At 50.2% G+C, this 22,322-nt stretch overlaps 1 protein-coding gene across 4 annotated transcripts in view; it reads left to right on the forward strand.

Moving 5' to 3' along the window:
* Rab11fip4 (RAB11 family interacting protein 4) overlaps window positions 1-11,161 on the forward strand; it is an 81,624-nt gene extending 70,463 nt beyond the window's left edge. For all 4 annotated transcript variants that reach the window (XM_048794549.1, XM_048794560.1, XM_015501159.2 and 1 more), the window contains 5 exons: window positions 1,455-1,536; window positions 2,001-2,138; window positions 2,219-2,374; window positions 3,477-3,620; window positions 4,870-11,161. In XM_048794549.1, the coding sequence (XP_048650506.1) occupies window positions 1,455-1,536; window positions 2,001-2,138; window positions 2,219-2,374; window positions 3,477-3,620; window positions 4,870-4,986 (637 nt within the window). In that variant the 3' untranslated portion in view covers window positions 4,987-11,161. The remainder of the gene's footprint in view (window positions 1-1,454; window positions 1,537-2,000; window positions 2,139-2,218; window positions 2,375-3,476; window positions 3,621-4,869) is intronic.
* The last annotated feature ends 11,161 nt before the right edge of the window (window positions 11,162-22,322 follow it).

Raw genomic sequence — 22,322 nt, forward strand, 5'->3', positions numbered from 1 at the left:
TTTCTGAGGTCTCCTTGAGGGCCCCTGCATTTACTCAGCCTGCTTTTTGCCATTTAGAGGAGGATGGGACACATGGGAGAAGACGGTGTGAGCACTGGCCAGAGAGCCAGAGGACAAATACAGAGAGCCACTGCCCTCCCCAGCTACCTTCCCACTGGTGGCCTTTGGACAACTCCAGGGGACTGTTCACTCACAGAATGTGGGCGTGTTCCCAGAGTCTATGGCATGCTTCCTGCCTGCCTTTACCAGCTCCAGGCCACCTTCCCTGGGTCTGAATTCCTCTCAGGCACTGGCCTTGGGGCCTCTCCTAGAGCTCTCAGAAGGGGAAAGTGGAGATCAGAAAACCATCCCTCCAGGAAGTGACAGTGGTTGGACCTGGCTGTCCATGGAATCACTTGAGGACAGCCCTTTGTGATACTAACAGGATTATTGCATCAGAACCAAGGCCTGGAGGAGGCAGCCTCATGAGCACTCAGGGAAGAGGCCTGGTGATACACTGGAGTCAGAAAGGAAGGCAAATATGGTCATTGCCTTCAAACTGCAGACACAGGCCTGGTCACAGCCAGCCCCAGGAAGATCTTCTCTCCAACTAGCAGAGAACAGCCCCTCTGTGATATTTCAGTCTTCAAAGGATGCATGCAAAAAGAGTCTTTTGTTCTTATTCACAAATGAATGTTTCCTTTTATTGAAAAAAATAAGAGTGACAACTTGATATCTTTACTATTTTGCTTCTGCTGGCAGAAGCTCAGGGCTCTGTGTGTGGAGCGCACCCTACTGGAAATGCTTGGAACCAGAGTGTTTCAGATTTCTGGGTTTTTTTTTTGTTGTTGTTGTTTTGTTTTTGTTTTTTTGGGTTTTTTTTTTTTTTTTTTTTTTTTTTCAGATTTTAGAATATTTACATATACCTAATAAGATATCTTGGGGCTAAACCCAAGCCTGAATATGAAATCCATATATGTTTCATATGTAGCTCAAACACACAGCCTGAAAATGACTAGAGGTACTGAGGTGTCTTATCACTGAACCACATCCTTTGAATTTTTTTCTTTTGAGACAGTCTCAGTATGTTGCTGAAGCTGACCTCAAACTTGCAATCCTCCTATCCCAGCCTCCTGAGTTGCTGCGATTACAGCTGCACACCACCGTGCCTGGCATGAAAATAATTATACCCAAGATTTTAAATTTATGCCTGAAACAAAGTTCTGTGGTGTGGAATTTCCCACTGTGGCATCATGTCAGTGCTCCAAAACTTCAAGTTTTGGAGCCTCCTGGGTTTCTGGGTCAGGGATACACAAACTGTTATCATTTGGGGAAAAAAAAAAATTATTTTCTCTCTTTCAGTTAGTTTCTGATAGATTCCCTCCAGGAGGCAGAAAACACTTCAAACTGCCATTTCCTTGTGAGACAATCTGCATTCCAGATATCTGAAATTCATGACTCTCTCCTTTCCTCAGGGTGCAACAATTAGAGGAGGAAAATACCGAGCTCAGGACGACAGTGACACGACTCAAGTCGCAAACCGAGAAACTGGACGAGGTGAGCAGCATTCTGGGCAAGAAGCTGTGTCCACAGAGAAGCAAGGTTGGCCAAAGGGGGCCTTGAGTTTATTACTTAGTGAAACTCTTAAAAAAAGAGCTAGACTCCCCCCCCCCGCCTTAAAAAATAAAGCAAACTGTGAATAATGGCGTGTGTTTTCTGCAGTGAATATAGAGTATACATTCCCCATATGATAGGAATGATAGTCTGAAGAGTGAGAGAGCTTCTGTTGGGGCCTACCTGGTCTGTACGAGCTCTACCCAGCTTCCCTGGAGGATTTGGGCCTGAGGTGTTCTTAGTTGTGTTTCTGGAATCACAGGGGACCTGTCCTATAAGCCATGACTTGGAGGGCTCTGTCCCACTGGGCGGGGTCTCCTACCCATTTGCTCTGAGAAACCCTTGTTTGGGTCAGAAGGTGCCCGACTCTGGCCACCCCCTTCCCATGACTGGTCTCCTTGCTCCAGGAGCGGCAGCGCATGTCCGACCGGCTGGAGGACACCAGCCTGCGGCTCAAGGACGAGATGGACCTGTACAAACGCATGATGGACAAGCTGCGGCAGAACCGCCTGGAGTTCCAGAAGGAGCGGGAGGCGACGCAGGAGGTGGGTCCCTGCCAGAGGGCCCCAGGGCTCCCCCCAGCGTCCCCCTTACCACCAACCAGCCCCTCTTCCCCGACCCGCAGCTCATCGAGGACTTGCGCAAGGAGCTGGAGCACCTGCAGATGTACAAGCTGGACTGCGAGCGGCAGGGCAGGGGCCGCGGCTCCTCCGGCCTGGGCGAGTTCAGTGCCAGGGCCCGCGAGGTGGAGCTGGAGCACGAGGTCAAGCGGCTAAAGCAGGTGGGCCCTGGGAGCTGCCGTCCAGCAGGATGAGGTGCCCAGGGCAGCCGCATGGGCTTCCTGCGCTGGGACCCTGGCAAGGGAGCCAAGGTGGTAATCCCTCCTCCTACCCCACACACTCCCACCTGCTCCTCCGTCAGGACTGGCCACCTGGCTCATGGCTCAGGTCAAGTGACTTGGCTCTGGCTACATCTGACGGATCTCAGGATCTTTCCATCTGTAAAAAGAAAGCAACATCACTGTCCTGTCTTTGGTGCTTGGGGTGAGACTGAGACTCAGTCCAGCTGCAGCTTAGTGCCCGGCTGGGCTGGGTTCTCCCAGCGGGACACACCAAGTCTGAGGTTCCATTTCAGTGCTCCCGGGAGCAGTCCCTTCATTGGACGTCAGTTATGGTTGGGGGAGTGGGATCAGGAAGGGGTAGTGACCCTTCAAGGGAGTAATGTCCACTGAAGTCCCCCAAGCCCAGTCTGACACTGTGTGGGGGGTGTCTGTGATTACAAGTCACATCTTTGAGTTTGTTTCACTTGAGGCAGAGGAGCTGGCAGCTGTGCCCTGGCAGTGCTCCTAAACCTAGCCCTTCTCCCATCCAGGAGGGGCTCCCGGGTCTCAAGTGCAAGCCTTAAAGCATCTTTAGGCAAGAGCTGGCACATAGGGCTGATGTCAGCTGATGACCCCTTCAAGAGGGATGGTGCCCTGAGCACTTGCCACTCAGCAGAATTCCAGAGCTCCTGTTCACCCAGACCCCAGAGCAGGGCTGTCCTCAGCAAGGGCCAAGGTTGCAGGATGAGCTCCCAGTGGGCCCCAGGGAGGAAGGAATGGCCAGGCATGCTCCTGTCCAAGAAACATGGCTCCTCTGGGCAGGGCAGTAATTCCCCCTCCAACCCCATGATCTTAAAGGGACTCCAGGCCCTAGACCAGGATCTGGTCCTCCACCCTGACGCCTGGCAAAGGCTGCATCCTCATCAGGCCTCCTGAAGTGGCCACAGCACATGGCCACAGGGAGGCACCCTGTGGCTGTAGGGAGAGAGTGGATACAGAGAGGGGGTTCCAGCAGACTCCAGATGCCTCTTAGAGTTGATGTTGTCTTCACTTGTCTCTGTAGGAGAACCATAAGCTGCGGGATCAGAATGACGACTTGAACGGACAGATCCTGAGCCTCAGCCTCTATGAAGCAAAGAACCTCTTTGCTACTCAGACCAAAGCCCAGTCTTTGGCTGCAGAAATTGACACAGCATCTCGAGATGAGGTACCCTGTCCCCTTGACCTTGGTTGGATCCTAGCCCCTCCCCCTCCCCTCCCCCTCCAGGACCACGAGCCCCAGGCTGCCCAGGCCTGGCCCCTGAGTGTCCCCACCTACCACTACCCCAAAAGACAGGCACAGCTGTGCAGGAGGTGGCCACAGGGGAACAGGTCAGCTCTGGTTTCTGCTGAAAGGAACACAGGTTTAGGACAGGGTGGAGCATGAGTCTGAGCTCTGCCGGAGAAGTGCAGTGGGTCGCATCTTCACGGAGACCCAGGTTAGGCTGTGATCCCACCGCCCTTGGCAGGAGGACAAGGGAGCTGGCATTTCTCGAGCGTCGGCTTTTGCGCATGTTCTCATTTCACCTGATAACTCTGGGGCTTTATGAATACCTCCATTATAGACCAAGAGACCAGGGCACAGGCTCACCCAGCTGCAGTGGGAGAGGGACCCTGCTGTCTAGCACCAAAGCCCACTCTTCTACAAATGCCAGAACTCCTAGCCACATTTTAACATGACCCTAAGACCCCATGCCACTGAAACTTACACTCTTCCTGGGACCCAGAGCTTATGGTCAACCTCTGGCCTCAAGGAGCTCCTGACTGGTCACCAGCACCCCTAGCCCCAGGGCAGAGGCAACAGTTTGGCTGCACCCTAAAGGACATAATAGGAATTGCCTCAGAGAAGGGCAAGGGCAGGAGTCGGGTGGGAAGGAAACAGCTGGCAGCCTCAGCCTTTGGTGCCCTGGAACTGTGAATGTCAGCCTTGATCATATATGTCTTTAGTGGGCACAGTGGCACACGCCTGTAATCCCAATGGCTCGGGAGGCTGAGGCAGGAGGATCTCGAGTTCAAAGCCAGCCTCAGCAACAGTGAGGCCCTAAGCAACTCAGCGAGACTCTGTCTCTAAATAAAATACAAAATAGGGCTGAGGATGTGGCTCAGTGGTCAAGTGCCCCTGAGTTCAATCCCCAATACCCAAAGTAAAAATAAATAAATGCCTTTGGCCAGTGTGGTTAACCTTAAAAAAAAAAAAAAAAAATTACCCACCCCCAGTGCCTCCACAGACCACTTACATTGCCTAAGACCCTTGTCCTGGCCTCTAGGTGCTGGTGTTAGTGTGGGGTCTTGCCTTGCCCAGGGCCTCCTGGGTCCCTCAGTCATCAGACACTAGCTCACTGCAAGCCTGGGGATCTGGGCTCTGCCATACCCCCATCTAGGCCTAGCCTCTGACCTGTCTTTCCCACTCCCTTCAGCTAATGGAAGCTCTAAAAGAACAGGAGGAGATCAACTTCCGGCTGAGGCAGTACATGGACAAGATTATCCTGGCCATCCTGGACCACAACCCCTCCATCCTGGAGATCAAGCACTGAGGAGGGGGCTGGCTGCAGAGCGGCCTTAGGACCTGGGGACCAAGGGGCAGGCCCTGCCCCAGGATGTGGGCCTGGGCCTGGGCCCACACTCACTGTAAATGTACCTCTGGCCACCATGCGTACCGTGTACTGGTGTATATGTGGGCTGAGCGTGGGATCGTGGCTGGTGACACCTGCACAGTGAGCTGTGTGTGCACTTTGTGGTCCCTTTGCAAGGGGCGGAGGGTACTGGCAGCGGAGAGAACAAGGTCTGCCATGGGAGTTCCTGCGATAACGAGAACTGGACACTTGTGTTACTTACTGGATAAAATGATTCTACCTCTGGGATAAGGATTAGAAATACTCTAGGGAGACAGGCTCTTCTCTCCCTGCCCCACCTCCCGGGACGAGGAGCAAAATCTGATCTTTTCCAGGAGTTTGGTTGCTCTTTCCAGCCTCTTTGGCCATCTTTCAAGCCCAGGTATTTGAGCTTCCTAAAGAGAAGGAAGGGGCATCTGGGGGGGACCCAGTGGAGGAGCCCTCGGGCAGCCCTCTGTGGGGCAGTGTACCGTGTCCAGAGGACTCGGGTTCGCAGAGCTGTGGACAGGCCGTCCTCATTGGTGGGGTTCTTGGCATCTTGGCTTCTCCCTGCCCTCCCCGCCTGCTCACCTACCTCCCCTTTATGGTTTGGTTTTGTTTTTAAGACAATGAAATAGAAGCACTATTCACTTGGGTATAACATGAAGAAATCAAAAGGAAAGCAGCAGCTTAGGAGGTGGGGGTGTCAAAACAGGTTGGGCAACCAAAGAAAGGATTCCCAGAGGAACAGGGCTGCCCGCAGCCGCGCAGACGGACTGTCGCTTGTCACTGGTGGGCTCCTCGCGGCCTGGTGAGGGCAGGCCTCGGGATAGATTCCAGAATCCGAGCTTGGGCTCCCCTGGGGAGCTAGAGCGGCCTCCTTCTTTGGTCTTCATCCAGGGGAACAGACACTGCGCTGGTGGGACATGCAGGTGGGAAAGTTGCAGGGAAACCTTTGTCTTCCGTGCTTTGGACACATGGTGGGAATTTCCACCATGGATTTTTAATGTGATCTCTTGTTCTAGGCAGCAGGGAGTAGATGTGATCCTTTCCTTCGAGTTTTCCAGTCTATCTGAATTTTCTATAGCTTGTGATTCGTTTCCTTTACCCAAATCTATATAAACACGGATGGTCTTATTTCTTCCCCTGCAGTTTCTTGTTTTCTTCAGCACATCTAGCGAGAAAAGGAAGGTTCGGGCATGTTGGGGAGGGTAGAGAGGGGTGTATGCAGAGAAGGCGGGCAGCGGAGGATGAAGAGGGGACCTGGGGGACTTGGGTGTGTCCCCAGGTTTGGAGGCAGGGCTGTAGCCAAGACTGATCTTCATTCCATTCCAATCAACTTTGCTTCTGTTGGATTTTGTGATTTCTTTTTAATACGTGCAGTTTGGTCTCGTGCTGCAAATAACGGGGTTGCACTGGTTCTGCCCAGGACTCTGGAATTACCCATGCAGGGAAGACTGGCTGAGGCATTTTCTCTAGAAGGCCCTGTTCTCAGGACACTGGGCTCTCCCAAGGGTCTGAGAACCCACAGGCAGAGAAAGGCGGCCTGAGGAGTGGGTCTCTTGAGAATTTGCCAGTAGCAAGGAATGGCCACAACCAGAGGCAAATGACAAGTTGCGACATGGCATTGGCCTGGATTTTCTATTGCAAGAAGTGCCACTGAGGCTGGCCAAGTCAGGGCCCTGGTCCATGGGGGTGAGTATTTAATAAGTAAAATTGCATATGTTCTTTAGCTGCATTAGTGCAGATTCCAGAGAAGGCCACAGAAGCCAGAGTTAGAGCCGCTATGAAGGAATTTCTGCCAGGGGAAGAGGGGGTGGGAAAAGACAGCCTGCTCCATTCTCCTCGCCTCTCCTTGTAGGGGGCACCATTGGCATGGGTTTCCTGAGAGGCCAAAAAAAAAAAAAAGAGCCAGGTCTAAAAGACCCTTTGGATCTGGGCCAGTGTCAGAGAGGCCTCTTAAAGAGGGACTTTTAAATGAGGAAATGAATTCCCTGTAACACACTCCTTCCATTAAATCCAACCTCCTTACTTTCTTCAGCCAGGATGCATTTCTTGTCTGTCAGCTCTGCTTTTTAAGATCAGGTATGTTTGGGGGCTGGAGATGTAGTTCAGTGGTAGAGGGCTTGTGCAAGGGCCTGGATTCAATCCCTACTGCCGCCCCCCACACCCCACCCCCAAAATCATGTATGTCTTTAAAATGCTCTTCTGATCCTGAAGGCTAGCCTGATGGGAGCCGACACCCCAGCTCCACAGCCCTGCTCTTGCTGTGTTTTCTGCCTCCCTCGCTCATTTTCCAGCTGGGAGTTCTACCCCAGCTGTCCCTTGTTGTATTGCTAGGTGGTAAACATGTGCCCAGTTAGATTTGAACTTCAGGCTAGGCACAGTGGTCACACCTGTAATCCCAGAGGTTTGGGAGGCTGAGGCAGGAGGATCATAAGTTCAAAGCCAGCCTCAGCAACTCAGCAAGACCCTGTCTCTAAAAAGGGCTGGGGATGTGGCTCTGTGGTGGAGTGCCCCTGGGTTCAATCCCTGATACCAAAAAGAAATGTGAATTTCAGATACACCCAAATAATTTTTCACTTTTAGAATATATATGTTCCAGTTAATACTTAAGACATATTTTAAATGAGCTTTAAAATTTTTTGATCCCCAAAAGGGCTGGGGTATAGCACAGTGGTAGAACATTTGCCTAGCACATGCAATGCCCTGGGTTCAATCCCCAGTACCCAAAACCAAACAAACCCAAAACCGATCTCTGGACATTCTGGTTTAATTGGTCCTGACCCCTAACCCAAGCCTCTGAATTTGGGAGTACCCAGGTGCATCTAATTTAACTGGGTGTTTTATGGGAGTTTGGGGTGAGGGTTGTTTTTCTGCCTACCAATAGGACAGATCAATAGTAATCTATCTAAAGTTTAGAGGGTTTTGTTTGGGGGCGGCGGGGGCATTCTGGAGAAGATTCACATTTTATGTAACATTGAGCTGTCTTTGCCATCAATTGGAAGCCAAACAAAATTAGCTAATGTTTTCCTTTTTTAAATTTTAACTTTCAAGTAGCTGGAGTTAGACCTGGATTATTTTATTTTAAACTGGTAGATCTATTTGAGAATCATCAGAGGGGAATTCCTTTTTCTTGACTTTATTTCTGATCTATAAAAACCACAAAGCTCCAGAAACTTCCAGACCTCTGGAGGCTTCTAGCAGTAGGCACTGCAGTCACCTGGAGAGATTAGGAAACTCTGATGACCGGGCTGACTCCCCAGAGGTCCAGACTGAATTGCTGGGGCCCCGGCATCTAGATTTTAAAAGAACTTGTTACATATTCATCATGCACACCATATAACAATTTGATTTGGCCAATATCCCGCCCACCCCCTGGTCCCTTTCACCTACTGATCTCCATTTGGTTTTTCATGAGATCCCCTCCCCCACACCTTTCTTTTCCTTTTTCCTCTCTAGCTTCCACATATGAAGAAAACATATGACCCTTGACCTGAGTTTGGCTTATTTCGTTTAACATAATGGTCTCTAGTTCCATCCATTTTCCTGCAAATGACACGATTTTATTTTTATTTATGGCTGAGTAAAACACCATTGTGTATATAGACCCCATTTTATGTATCTGTTCATCTGTTAGTGGACGCCTAGGCTGGTTCCATAGTTTGGCTATTGTGAATTGTGGTACCTACGTGTTTGAAGACCTCAGGTGATGTCAGTGTGTAGCTCAGGGCTGAGACCCCTTGTCCTAGAAGCTTGTTGGCCAGAGGTCGAGAAAACCGGTAGCAGTGGCCTCTGGGCTTGTTGAGCCAGGACAGGTCCGGGGCCTCTGCTGAGGTGGTGGATGGTGGCTTTACCTGTGGTGATATCAAGTGGCCCTTGCCCCAGGATGGGAGTCCAGATGGCCTCGGGACCAGTAGATCCAGCAGCTTGGAGATTAGCAGACTTAGGTGGGCAGCAGAGTCTCTGCCCCTGAGTCAGAGATGACACGTGTTGAGATGTATTGACCACAGGCCCTTTACTAAGTGGAGGCAGAACAGAGTCGGCTGAGAGCCACCGGCTTGCACAGCTGAGCTGGAGGGACCCTGGCTTCGTGGGCTTTGCCTGTGCTCTGACCAGGCAGATGAGGGAAGGCCTGGCTCTTCCCATTGTTAGCCAAACCAGACCCAGGCTCAGGCCTTGGAGGCTCCAGGTGCTAGTCCACTGACCAGTCTGATTCCTGGCCCAGGTGGGGGCCCTTTGTCCCAGCGAGGGACGTCATAGCCTGCCAAAGCCTGCAGCAAGGCCTGGTGAGGTGGGGAGCATTTAGTCCCCTCTGTGTGCTCCAGGTATGTGTGAGAGCTGGCTCTAGATGGGATTGGGTGGTCACCATGCCAAGGAAATGACTTTGGTCACCTGGTAGATCCCTGGTGGCTCAGTAGGGGGCTGAGTGAGGAGTGGGGCCATTTAGGGATTCAGTGCTAGCATCCTCCATGGTCTCTCCTCCCCGTCCCTCCCTTTGGGACCCAAGGTCCCCTCTGTAAGTTGGTGCTTCAGGCTGTTAAGACGGAGGCCCGCCCCATAAGGAGTCTGAAGTTAGAGGGGCCGTACCCTTCCCTGGTGACTTGGAGCTCTGATCTTAGGGACCTCAAGGTCCTGACACGTGTACCTGTGATGGGCAGCTGAGGAGGGCTCCCACGGGCCCCCCCCACCTGCCTGATGGGACGGTCCTAAGGCCCGCTGCCATCCTCTGGCTGCCCATCTGAGAGGTTACCAGCTTTCCAGAAGAGTTTGTGTCTATGAGTAAGACCCTGGTGAAGGGCAAGGCCACTGTTCTCACTGGGTTCCGCATGCTCCTCCTCTCTCCGTTGTGACTGTAGTGTAGGGCTGTCTGCCCCAGAGACACCAGCTGGGGAGAGTATCCCAGGCCACCTCTGCTGCCAGTCTAAGTGCTGCTGTGCCCAGGGCCACCCTGCATCCTGCTGGGACCGCCTGCTTTGCTGTGCTGCCCGGGCTGTTTTTGTCTGCATGGTTTGGGGTCTTTGTCCTCGTGCCTTTTCTTCCCTGTCACCACTATACGGGATTCTCCCTGTGTCCCCACTGCCCCCTTTTCTACACACTCTCGTGGTCACTGCCTTCCCAGCCCTGTAAACGTGGACATATGCATCCTACTTTGTAACCTCGGGCCTCCTCCCTGGGCGGCCGAGCTTCCAGGCACTTTGACTACCCACCAAGACCAGGCCCGCCTCCCCTCGGCTCCCCCGGCCTCACCCTGCCTTGTAGACTCGGTGACTTTGTACAGAATATTTTGTCATTGTCTTAAGCACTGGGGGCCCGGCACTGAGTCCCGCCCCCAGCCTGCGGTTAGTTAGAAACCTGAATCCCAGGTAAGGGCAACTTCATGTAAAGCGACTTCAAACTCCTGCGCACCCTCTTGCTGTGAGCATGCGGGTACTTGAACCTGGGCCACTGGCCCCAGCAGAGGTGCCATGAGTCTTGCAGGTCTGCAGCAGATACCTGCTGCTCCTGGAGGAAGCCCTGGCTGTGTGGTTCCCTGTACCCAGCAGTGGGCCTGGGTTTAGGGCCACGGTGTCTAATGTGTAGGACAGCTGCAGACCCAAGGGAGAGGAAGAGGCTTGCCACTGTCCCTGCCTGTGTATTAACACCTGCCCAGCCCTTCCTAGTCTGCCGAAGGTGCTCAGACCAGAGTGCCATTAAATACCAGACTGATGTCAGGACCCGGATGGGACAGGGCATCACTGAGGACTCTCAGCCCGTCGTCACCTTCCCTCCTCCCAGCTTTTTCCCGTCTGGGGCTGGGTCTCTTGCAGACCAGGTAGAGTAGACTGCATGGTGACCTCACGCTCCAGGGCTTGGTTCACAGCTTCTGACTCTGTGGGATTCCACTTGGGTGTTTGCCTCAGGAGTCCAGGTCTGGAAACGGCCTTAGCTTTAGGACTGGGATGGGACTTCTGCTTTCAGGCCCCAGAGAGGGAAGGTGTGGGGCGAGGCCCCAAGGCTGGGTCCCAGGTCCTGAGCTCTTCGCCTCCTGCTGCTCTCTATCTCAGCGGCGGGCACCTTCCAGGGAACTGTAATGTACAGACCAAGGTGTAAATAAACAGTGGCTTTTCTTGCCTGACTTGAGAGAGTTTCTGTGGTGTTGGTGGGGAGGGTGTTTCAGGTTTTCACCACTGTGACAAAACACCTGAGAAAATTAACTTAGAGCAGGAAAGATTTATTTTGGCTCACAGTTTCAGAGGTTTCAGTCCATGGTCACTTGGCTCTGTTGAGAGGGGTGGGGGACAAGATATACCCTTCGGGGGTATGCCTCCAGTACCTGCTTCTCCCAGTGAGGCCCACGTTTTGGGGGAACATTCCTGATCCAAGGCCTCAGGAAGAACAGGACCCACCTGGTGTGGGACTTTTGGGGTGGCTGGTGCTATCCCGTGGCTCTCCAGTCACTCATTCTAGCCTGCTGTCCCAGATGTGGATCCCAGAAGCCCCTGCAACACCACCATTCCAGCTGTGATGTTTAAAAACTTTGTCTTCAATACAACCATGTTCTTTCCCAGCAAGGGCCTCCCAGGAGTCTATGGGGTCCCCAGGGCCATTGGCCCAAGTCTCCTACTCAAGCCTGGCTTCAGACTTTCCAGTATGGGGCTCTGACAAGCCCTAGAGTGTCAAGGTGGCCCTGGATTCGGTCATCTACACCTCCAGATTTCTGCCTCTCCCTGTTTCCCACTTCCTTGTATTATTATGGGATTCCAGGTACCAAAAGGACTTCACAGTTTCCCCCAAGGCCACTATGCTGGCTTGGGCCCTCCATCTCCAATGCAGGCTCATGCCATGGGTCCTTCTGGGGGGCAGACAGTTCCCACTTATGGGTTAGCACTGCTTCCTGGGCCACAGGTAGCCATCCCCCAACAGTAGGACTTGTGAGTTCCCCTGGACCTGTATTCCCTCCTTCCTGCAAAAGCACTTTTCTTTTTCTTCCCAACTGGGGTCTCCAGATTTGGCAAATAAAAATACAGGATTACCCAATAAATTAATTTGAAATAATTTAAATTTGAATTTCAAATGAATAATCCAGTGAGCCTCAATTATATCTGCAGACTATTTCCAAATGAGGCCAGGTCCTAGGATTTAGGATTTCAACATACTGGGGAGGGGAGCCACAACCTGCAACACCCAGTGAGGGAGGGTGGGGCAGGGGGATTGCCTCTGCCATTCTGGAGAGAGAAGGGGCCAAGTGATGTTGTGTGCAGGCTGCATCCGCACACAGGTGCACTCCCCACCCACCCACCTTAGAGAATGTCTGACAGTCCTCATAAGTGACATCATTCTTGCGCCCGCCTGGAGGTTTCTGCAAAAGAGTCTGTCAGGTCCCATCAACTCTGAATTAGAAAGCCTTTAAGGGTAGCAGCTGGGCCTGGGTCAAAGTCCCCTGAATGGGTGGAAACATCTGAGAATAGAAATCACTCAACCAACCATCATTGACTGAGCATCCTGTGTGTGGCAGGCACTGGGGCTGGGTGCAGGCAAGCCCTCGTGCTCTGGGAGTCCCCAGGCTCCTGCAGGAGGAGAGAGAGACAACTGATTTCCAGGACGATGTGCAGCACCCAGGGGAAAGTCTGGGGGGCTTTGGGAGCTGGAGGAAGGGGATGTATCCCAGTTGGGGATTGGGGCGATTCCCTGAGGCAGGGGGCCTTTTGACAGAACTCTGAGGAGCTGGAGAATGTAAGAAAACGGTGTCTGGACACAAAGCAGAGCCCTTCAGGATGCTGTGGGTGGAAGGTGGGTGGAGGGGGTGGGGGGAAGGCTGCAGCTGGGCCAGGGAGTGGAGTGCCTGGTGAGCCAAGAGTGGGTCCCTCTCCATCCGCTAAGCCAACATTTCTTGGTGCTAACAGATGCCTGGTGAGTGGTCGGTGCTGAGCTCACAATAGTGAGCAAAACAGATTTGCTCCCTATCCTTATGGTGAAGGAAGCCTCCAGAATGTGCAAGTAAAGTTCTTAAACTCTGGCAGCATATTAGCATCACCTGGTGGAGTTTTAAAACCACCCACCCCGTGATTCTGATTGGGTTGGCTGTGGTTTCGGGTGGGCAATGGGATCTTATTAAGGCTCACCAGGTGACTCCACTGTGTAGCCCGAGGAAGAAACGGGTATATGAGGAGGTGTGCCTGGCCTCCTAGGAGTAGTCAAGGAGCTTCAGCTGGAGGACGTGGCGGAGGCAGCAGACATGGCCAGGTAAGGAGACTGGTGGGGGTATGGGCAAGGAGAGGAGAGAGTGAAATGTGAGGATACGAATTCTCGGAGCAGAATTCAGGGAGGAAAAGTGGCACTTTGGGGGGTCTCGGGCTCTTCTTTTAAAGGAAACTTTGGGGAGGAGGGCGTAGGAGGTATGTGGGGGTGGTGTCTCGGGTCTGCTCCGAGGACATTTAGGTCAACCTTACCTCCTGTCTCCCAGCAGTAGATAGTGCTGGGAATGTACCCTACACCACAGGATTCTTGAACTATTATTTCTTCCTTTGTTTATTCTAAAAACATGCTAGTACATTGCATAGGCTAATTAACAGGGCGCTGGGTGACTTTCATTGAGTGAATTTATAGTAACTTTAAGACGTATAGATTTTGCAAGAGTTTGTGAGGGACAGGCTTGGAAAAGGCATGAGGAACTGCAGCACAAGGCTTTCGGATTAAAATTAGTCTCCTCTTTCTTCCTTTTGACGAATTGAGGTAAGAAAAAGAAAACGGTATCCCTTGATATCCACAGGCGATGGGTTCTAGCACATACCCAAACCCTTGGATGCTAATATTCCTTACATAGGATGAGCATGTAACCCATGTAACCTTCCCATACACTTTAAATCATCTCTAGATTACTTATAATACCTAGTACAACATAAATGCTGTGTAAATGGTTGTTATGCTGTATTTAGGGTATAAGGGGAAAATGTTAGGTACACATGCAATTAAATATTTTCACCTGGGCACGGTGGTGCATGCCTGTAATCTCGGTGGTTCCAGGGGCTGAGACGAGAGGATGGCAAGTTCAAAGCCAGCCTCAGCAAAGGCGAGGCACTAAGCAACTCAGTGAGACCCTGTCTTTAAATAAAGTACAAAATAAGGCTGGGCATGCGGCTCAGTGGTTGAGTGACCTGGAGTTCAATCCCTGGTACCCCCCCACCAAATATATACATATATGTATGTTCCATAATTTGTTGAATCCATAAATATGGAACTTGCAGGCGTAGGCTCCATGGGTATGGAAGGCTGGTTATAATAGCTGACATTCACTTAGGGCTGACTGTGCCAGGCAGTGTTAAAGTGCTGCGTGTATGTTGGCTCAACCTTATGAGGTGGGTGGTATTACAGATGAGCCTCCCCAGGTGATCTCACTAGCCTCAAGTCGCCCAGGATTTGAGCCCAGCTGATGAGGAGACGGGTCCTCCCAGAGTGCGTCAGGACTGTATTGCCCATGGTACGGGTTGCTCAGAAGGGGAGGGTGGCTGCGGCTGGGAAGGCTTCAGGTAGGACACAGGCTGAGCCTGGAGCTGGCTCAGCTCCCTACAAGCAGAGGAACTGTAAAGACGGCATGGGAGGACTAGGCTGGGCAGTGCAGGAGCAAGAGCAGGGAAGTGGAGTGTGTATGAAGAAAGGCCTAGAAAGGATGCTGCTTCCACTGTGGGTAGGCCTGACTGGCTGGGCCGGGCCTTAAGGTGAGCTGAGGGGCCAGTAGCTCAAAGTTCACTGGGGCAAGGCTGTGGGTAGCAGGACCCAGGAATTCTGACCCAGCATCTAGCCGACCCTTCTTGGAATTGACCTGCGACTAGGGCTGCAGGGACTTCTTTGACTCTCCTGCCACCTGTTGTCAGGCCCTGGCTCTGACCTCAAGCTCTGACATTGGTTATCTTGGATTTTGACTTGAACTCTGAGACATCAACGTGATCTTAGGCTTAGGAAAAAATAATAAAGGGTTGGAGTTTCTGAAAGGCCTGTACCCAGCCATGCAAAGGTACCAAGATCTGAGCCCGCTTACCATATGTGGCCCATTAGAAGGCGCCCGGGGGAACCTGAGAACCCCCTCCCCTGCCTTCTAGCCCACCTGCCCCCTCTGGGGGGATATGACTTCTTCAGCTCGGCTGCCACTTGGCCATGATTTGGGGGGTTGGTTTCCCAGCTTCTCCGGTTCACATCACTCCTGACCAAAAGCTGGACTTGGCAAGTCTCTGGCAAAGCCCAGGCTAGAAACTTAGTCCTTTTCCTGCAGTTGGAGTATTACAGCAAACATCCAGGATGCCCAACGCTTGAGTACCAAGAAAGGCGAGCATTGGTAGTGTCACCAGAGAGGGTATGACAAGGTCCTAGAGAGGGAGGGGGCCCTTGTCAGGATGATGGAGTCCTTGTTGTACATGATGGAAAAGAACTTCAGCACATGTCAGATATTGAGGCACAGATTTATTTAGAAGAGCAAGGAGCCCACATTTCAGGGAGAATTCGGGTTCTTTCGAAGGAAGCTTGGGGAGGAGCTGGCATCAATCTGGTGATCCCAGGAGGGTTGGTGGTGGTCTGGTGGTTCTCGGGATCCCTGGTTGACACCTCCATTATCTGATCACATTGGGATCAGTGGGAACGTGCCCTCTAGTATGGGTTTTGATCTCTTTGCTTGATCTAAACACGTGTGCACTCGTACGCTAATGAGCAGCATACAGGGCAAGTTTCACCAGTGATTTTTTTTTTTTTTTTCCCCCACCCCACCCCCATCAATATCCTATCTCAGTAGGAAGGGACCAGTTTATTCGTTCTTAGCCCTGCAGAAGACACAGTGGGGCTAGCTCCTAAGGGTCTATCTTTTGACTGGGGGATGAGGCTTGGGGAAGGGAGGGGACCATGAAGCTGAAGGCTGGGCCTGACCTCCATTAACAAGGGCTCTGTCCTCTCCAGGAGATTAATGGATCTCGACCTCCTGAGGTGGTTGTTTATTAAGGAATGACACGAGAAAGGCCATCCAGGTTCTGCAAATCTATAGAAGGCCTTAACAGCTTTTCTGTATCCAGATGGGGCTTTTCAGTCAAAATTAAGGGGTGGTAAAAGATGACCTCAAAAAAGCCCTGGTTACAGGTGTTGTGAATGTGGGCTGTTGGGCTGCAAGGAGTTCGGGTCCAACCTATCCCACCACAGAACCCTCCATGAGCCTGCTTTTTGAGGTGGGGGTAGGGATAAAGGAGATGTGTCTTATATCCTCCACTCTCTAGGACCCAGCTCCAGGGCTGAGCCAATTGGTGTCTGTACTTGGTGGCAGTGACAGCCTCCAAAGAGCCCTCTGAATTTATTCTCTCCACATGTAGCCTGTCCTGTACCGTCCTCCCCTTAACAAGAGAAGTTGATTTCCTTTCCTCTTGAATCTGGGCTGGCCTAGAACTGTCTTAATGATGCACAAACACATGGCTTATGGCAGAAGCGGGACTGAAGAGGAATTAGCAGTTTCTGCTTCCTTCCACCTGAAAAGCACCTTCTCGGAGGACCCCACTGCCATTCTGTGAGGGACCCCAAGAAACCACATGGAAGAAAGTGTCCCCAGCCAACAGCCCTAACTAAACTCTCAGCCAGAGATGGCATGTGAGTGAGGCAGGCCTTGGACCTTCCAAGGGTCCCTCAATCAGATGCGAAGCTGGCTGGTCAGCCCACACACCCGGGAAAAATGATGAGTTCTCTACTAGACGTGTTGGGGTCACTGGTCTGATCAATATCAATAGATCCCTGACATAGAGAGGAAACTGTAGTAACCTTCCATCAAAAATGTCACCCAAGTGGGACCAAGGTCCCGTTACTATCGATAGCCTCACAGAAACCCTGACCATCCACAACAGGGGATGCGTTCAAGGAAAGAAAGACCCTCAAAGGCTCTCACTGCTTTTAGGTGACACTGAGAATGCTACCTTCTCTGGGGGCTTCCAAGAACTGGTTGAATTCATCTCCTGATGAACCTGCCCTTTGGAGCATTCTGTTAGGAGTGAATTCCAACAAGTAAAAGATCCAGAAAAAGGTAACTGAATTAAATACGGAGAAAGGGAGAAAAAATAAACTCTGCTAACCTTAAGCACGAAAAGCAGTCTAACCTAAATGTCTAAAAATGTGGCCATTAACTCTCCAAAAGGTCTCAGGTTGCATCCGTCCTCCCCCATTAGTCTTAATTTAGAGCTGCTGGGCGGGCTCTGAAACTTGATGGGAGGGTAGAGTGTCGGGTTGCCACGGACCAAAGGAAAGCGGTCAAGCTGGCATTTCCCTCCCCATCACGTTAACAGTGAAAAACGAAGAAGCCTGTTCCTTTTTTTAAAAAATGAATGCCGGCTAATGGCCAACTCGCCCACTTTGTGGATGAGGAAACAGATGTGACCTCTGTGACTCCCTGTGTCAATGAATTATTACTGTTACAAACCACCCTCAGAGAGTGGCTTCCAGCAGGAAGGATGACTTTCCTGAACTGGTGTTGGGCTCCTCTGCTGCATTCGGCTGAGCTCTGTTGGGCTGAGGGACTGGCATGGCCGCCTGCTAAGCCTCTGCTCTCTGGCAAGGGGTGCTGGCTATTGGCTGGGAGGACTCCTTGTGGCCACTCATCCTTTGTCTGCCTTTCTTACATGAATTCCCAGGACAATGTTTCCTTCTGGGGGGAGGGACTAGGGATCGAATCCAGGGCTCCTGCAGGCTAGGCCAGGGTTTTCTACCCCTGAGTTACATCCCCAGCTTTTCCATTTTATTTTTGAGATAGGGTCTCACTATATTGTCTGGGCTGGCCTTGAACTTGTGATCCTCCTGCAAAAAAGTGAAACAAAAAAAATGAAGTTCCATGAGGGCAGGGACCTGTGCCATCTAGTGAGTTCACTGTTGTAACCCCCGCACCAAGCACAGCATCTGGCATATAGTAGGTGCTCAATGAGGATCTGCTGCAGGAATGACTGGATGATTTTACTACCACACTGCACAAAGGTGAATATGGTGTGACTCCTGCCTGCTAGGAGCTCTGGCTTCTAGAACCAGCTCTTGCCCTTTGGTTGGTTCAGAACATCTATGCCAGTGCAGATGTTCTACATTAAAAAATGGTACAGATAAATTTAGAAGTCAGACCACATACTTACGGTTGCTTACTCCTAGGAGAAAAACAAAGTCCGGCTCCTAGGCCTACCCAGCTAGGAAGTCACTCCACAAAGAGCAACCACAGTGTGGCGCAGGGTTGATGGTGACTCAAAGCAGGGGCTCAGAGGAAGGGATTCCAGAATTACTATTTTTAGTGCTTTTTTTTAATAAAAAAAAATTTAAGGGAAGCTTTAGGTTCACAGCAAAATGCAGCAGAAAGCAGAGAATTTCCATATAACCCTTGTGCCCTGAATCCCTCCCAGCCTCCCCTACCAGAATAGTGCAGTTGTAACAACTGCCGAGCCTACATCATTATCCAAAGTCCATAGTTTGGGTCTTTTTTCAAATATTTTTTTAGTTTATATGATGCTGGAGATCAAACCCAGTGCCTCACATGTGCTAGGAAAGCACCCACTGGGCCACAACCCAGCCCCTAAAGTCCATAGTTTATTGTCGCGAGCCACCCAGGGCTCTGTGTGTGAGCTATGAGCATTTGAGCATGTGAAGGGACTGGTCTGGCGTTGTGCACCGATCGGGCTGCGTGACACAAATGTGTCCTCTCACTCTGCCCATGATCCCACACAGCACTTGAGATGGGTGTGTGTTGAGAGCCACAGCCAAAGGGGCCCCAGCAAACTTCCAGCTGCCGGCTGATGATTGGCTCACAGCGGCCCCAGCAACATCTAGCTGATTGGCTCCTCGGCCCCAGCAACATCTAGCTGATTGGCTCCTCTGCGGTGATGCTCATTGGACTGTTTCCCTGCCCTTTCAGACCACGGAGCTGCTCATTGGGGGACTTTTTTTGGCTCCGCCCACGTGACCCAGCCAATCGGCCTCAAGAGCAGGAGGATTGTGGGAGGTGGAGAGAGGCTTGTGGAAAGCCGGTGGTGGCAGTTGAGGCTCTGAGGATTTTTCCTGAGAGGCTGTTTTGTTTGGCATGTGTGGTTCTAAAAATAAAGTTAGTTTCTTTTGACAAGTGGCTCCTGATTGTGCCCAGCCAGACTGCGGCAGGTGTGATTTGCCAAGATGTCAATCAACCTGCTGATCACAAGGCATCACCAAGCAAGACTCCACCCTTCAAAATCCTGCTCCTTACCTTATTTGGGTGGAATATTCTATTGTCTTCTCCCCAGTAAATTGCAGGAGGGAGATGTTTGGGGTGTGCTCGCTCTCTTGCTTTTTCCAGCGCTGCCCAGCCAGGAGCTGACCCTTAGGGTCACAGCCATCCTGCCCTCATTCTTAGAATCTCATGTTTGTGTGCTGTGTGGTTTCTTCGCCGTTTTATTATGCAGCCAGGTCCTTTGAACCCAGGTCATCTCACCAGCCCGGCCAGCTGGTGACAGTTTATCCCTAGGGCTCACCGTTGGTGACATACATTCTATAGTGGACTTGTATCCTCCACTGCAGGAACACAATCTAGTTTCACCACCTTAAAAATCCTCTGTGCTCAGCCTATTCATTCTTCCCTTAATTCCTGGCAACTGCTGATCTTTTTCCTGCCTTCATAGTTTTGCTTCTTCCAGAAGGTTCCATGGGTGGAATAGCCTTTTCGGATTGGCTTCTGTTTTGTGTTACTATAACAGAATACCACACACTGGGTACCTTTTAAATAAGCAGAAATTTACTGACTTGTGGTTCTAGAAGCTGGGAAGCCCAAGATCAAGGGGCTGGCATCTGGCAGCCTCATCTCCGTGAGGACCTTCTTGCTGAGCCATCTCATGGAAGAAGGGCAAACAGAAGGTGAGAGGGAGCCAAGTTCTTGTAAGAAATGTAAAGTACAATATTGATCAATGCACGAGGCCGGTGCCCCATGACAAACTCCTCCTATTAGACCCCACCTCTCAGAACTCTGCACTAGGGATAGTTTCCAACTGAACCATGGGGACATGATCAAACCATTTCACTTTGTAATACATTTAAGGTGGTTCTGTGTGTTTTCATGGCTTAGTAGTTCATCTCTTTCTTTACTTTAGATTTACTATTTCAGAGCAGTTTTGGGTGTGCAGCAAAATTGAGCACAAGTTGGAGAATCTCCGCATGTTCTTTGCCCTTGTGCATGCTCTGCTTTTCCTGCATCAGGGTACTGCATCTGCTACACAGCAACTGGAAAGATGCACTTTGAAGGACATGGTTATCTCACAACAGTGAGGAAAATCGGGATACCAGAAGACACTACAAATGCAAAAATGAGTCTGATTTCTTCTAGCTGTATTTTATTTATTTATATATATATATACACACACACACATACATATATATATCAATTACTGCATCAAATTCATCATACTGATTTATTATATATATAAAAATGTGATACTGGGGATTGAACCCAGGGGTACTCCACCACTGTTATTTCTCCAACTTTATTTATTTTTAAAGCATTCTTTTTAAAATTTTTATTTTTATGTGGTGCTGAGGATTGAATCCAATGCCAAAAACCACTAAGCCATAACCCCAGCTGCCCCCCACTTTAATTTAAAAAAGTTTTTTGGTACCAGGAATTGAATTTGGGAGCACTCATCCACTGAGCCACATCCTCAGCCCTTCTTTGTATCTTATCTAGAGACAGGGTCTCTCTGAGTTGCTCAGCGCCTCACCGTTGCTGAAGCTGCTTTAGAACTCTCGATCCTCCTATCTCAGGCTTCTGAGCTGCTGGGATTAGACATTTGCCACTGCACCAGGGCCCACTTTTATTTTTGAGACTGGGTCTCATAAGTTGTCTTGATGCCTCAAACTTAAGATCCTCCTGCCTTAGCCTCCTGAGCTCTGGAGTTATAGGCATGCGCCATTGGATCCAGCTAAAATCTATTTTATGTGCCACTAAAAAGAAAAAAAAATTGCCACTTAACTGTAAGGCTCTATCAGTTGTAACTGTTATCCTGATTTCTAATTTGTGAAAATATGCAAAGACCACCACAACTCAGAGTGAGTGAATCACACCGTTCTGTACACACATGAATATGCACATCCGCTTATCTGATTGTCATCTGATTTTGGTGCCTTTGAATTATCTTGATGCCTTTTAAAAACTTTTCTGGTTCTTCAAGTGATTCTGGGAAAACTGGATATCCAGATGAAAAAAAAAAGTTGAATCCTTATATCATGTACAAAAATTAAAATAGATTAAAGAACTAACCATAAGATATGTAACTATAAAACCCCTAAAAGATGCCAGGCACAGTGGTGCACACCTGTAATCTCAGTGGCTTGGGAGGCTGAGGCAGGAGGATCGTGAGTTCAAAGCTAGCCTCAGCAACAGCGAGGTGCTAAGCAACTTGGGCTCTGTCTCTAAAATGCAAAATAGGGCTGGGCATGTGGCTCAGTGGTTGAGTGCCCCCGAGTTCAATCCCTGGTACCCGCCCCCCTGCCAAAACCCCAAAACTCTAAAACCAGAATGGGAAAGTTTCACGGTATTGAAATGTGGCAATATTTCTGGATATGGTACCAAAAGCAAGAATGGACAAACAGGACCACATCAGACTTAATAACTGAACAGCAGAGCTGGGCATGGTGTTGCATACCTGTAATCCCAGCAACTCTGGAAGCTAAGGCAGGAGGATCATAAGCTTGAGGCCAGTCTGGGCAATTTAGCCAGATTTTATCTCAAAACAATTTTTTAAAAGGTCTGGGGGTGTAGCTCCGTGATGAGCATTTGCCTAGCATGAGCTAAGCCGTGAGTTGGAAACTGGTACCCATTCAAAAACAATAAAACAAACTGCACAGCAAAGAATCAACAGATTGAAAGGCAACCTATGGAATAGGAAAAAAATATTTACAAACCTTGTATCTGATAAGGAACTAATGTACAGAATATATTTTTTAAAACTATAAAACACCAAATAATCTCAGTGGTTTTGTCCATTTTTAAAATGGAGTTATCTCCCATCCATTAGAATGACCACTACAAAAAAAAAATAGACATGAATAAACTGGAACTCTTGGGCCCTACTGTTGAGAATGTAAAACAGTGTAGCCATTATGGCATGTAGTGTGGAGATTCCTTTAAAAAACTAGACCTACCATATGATCCAATAGTCCTTTTGGGTATATACTCAAAAGAACTGAGAATGGACCTTGAATATATTTGTGTACTGCTGTGATTGAAGCATTCACAATAGCTAAGAAGAATCTGTCTGCCAACTAATGAATGGGTAAAGCAAACATGG

The sequence above is a fragment of the Marmota marmota genome, unplaced genomic scaffold (assembly GCF_001458135.2).
Source record: "Marmota marmota marmota unplaced genomic scaffold, marMar, whole genome shotgun sequence".
Classification (NCBI taxonomy): Eukaryota; Metazoa; Chordata; class Mammalia; order Rodentia; family Sciuridae; genus Marmota; species Marmota marmota.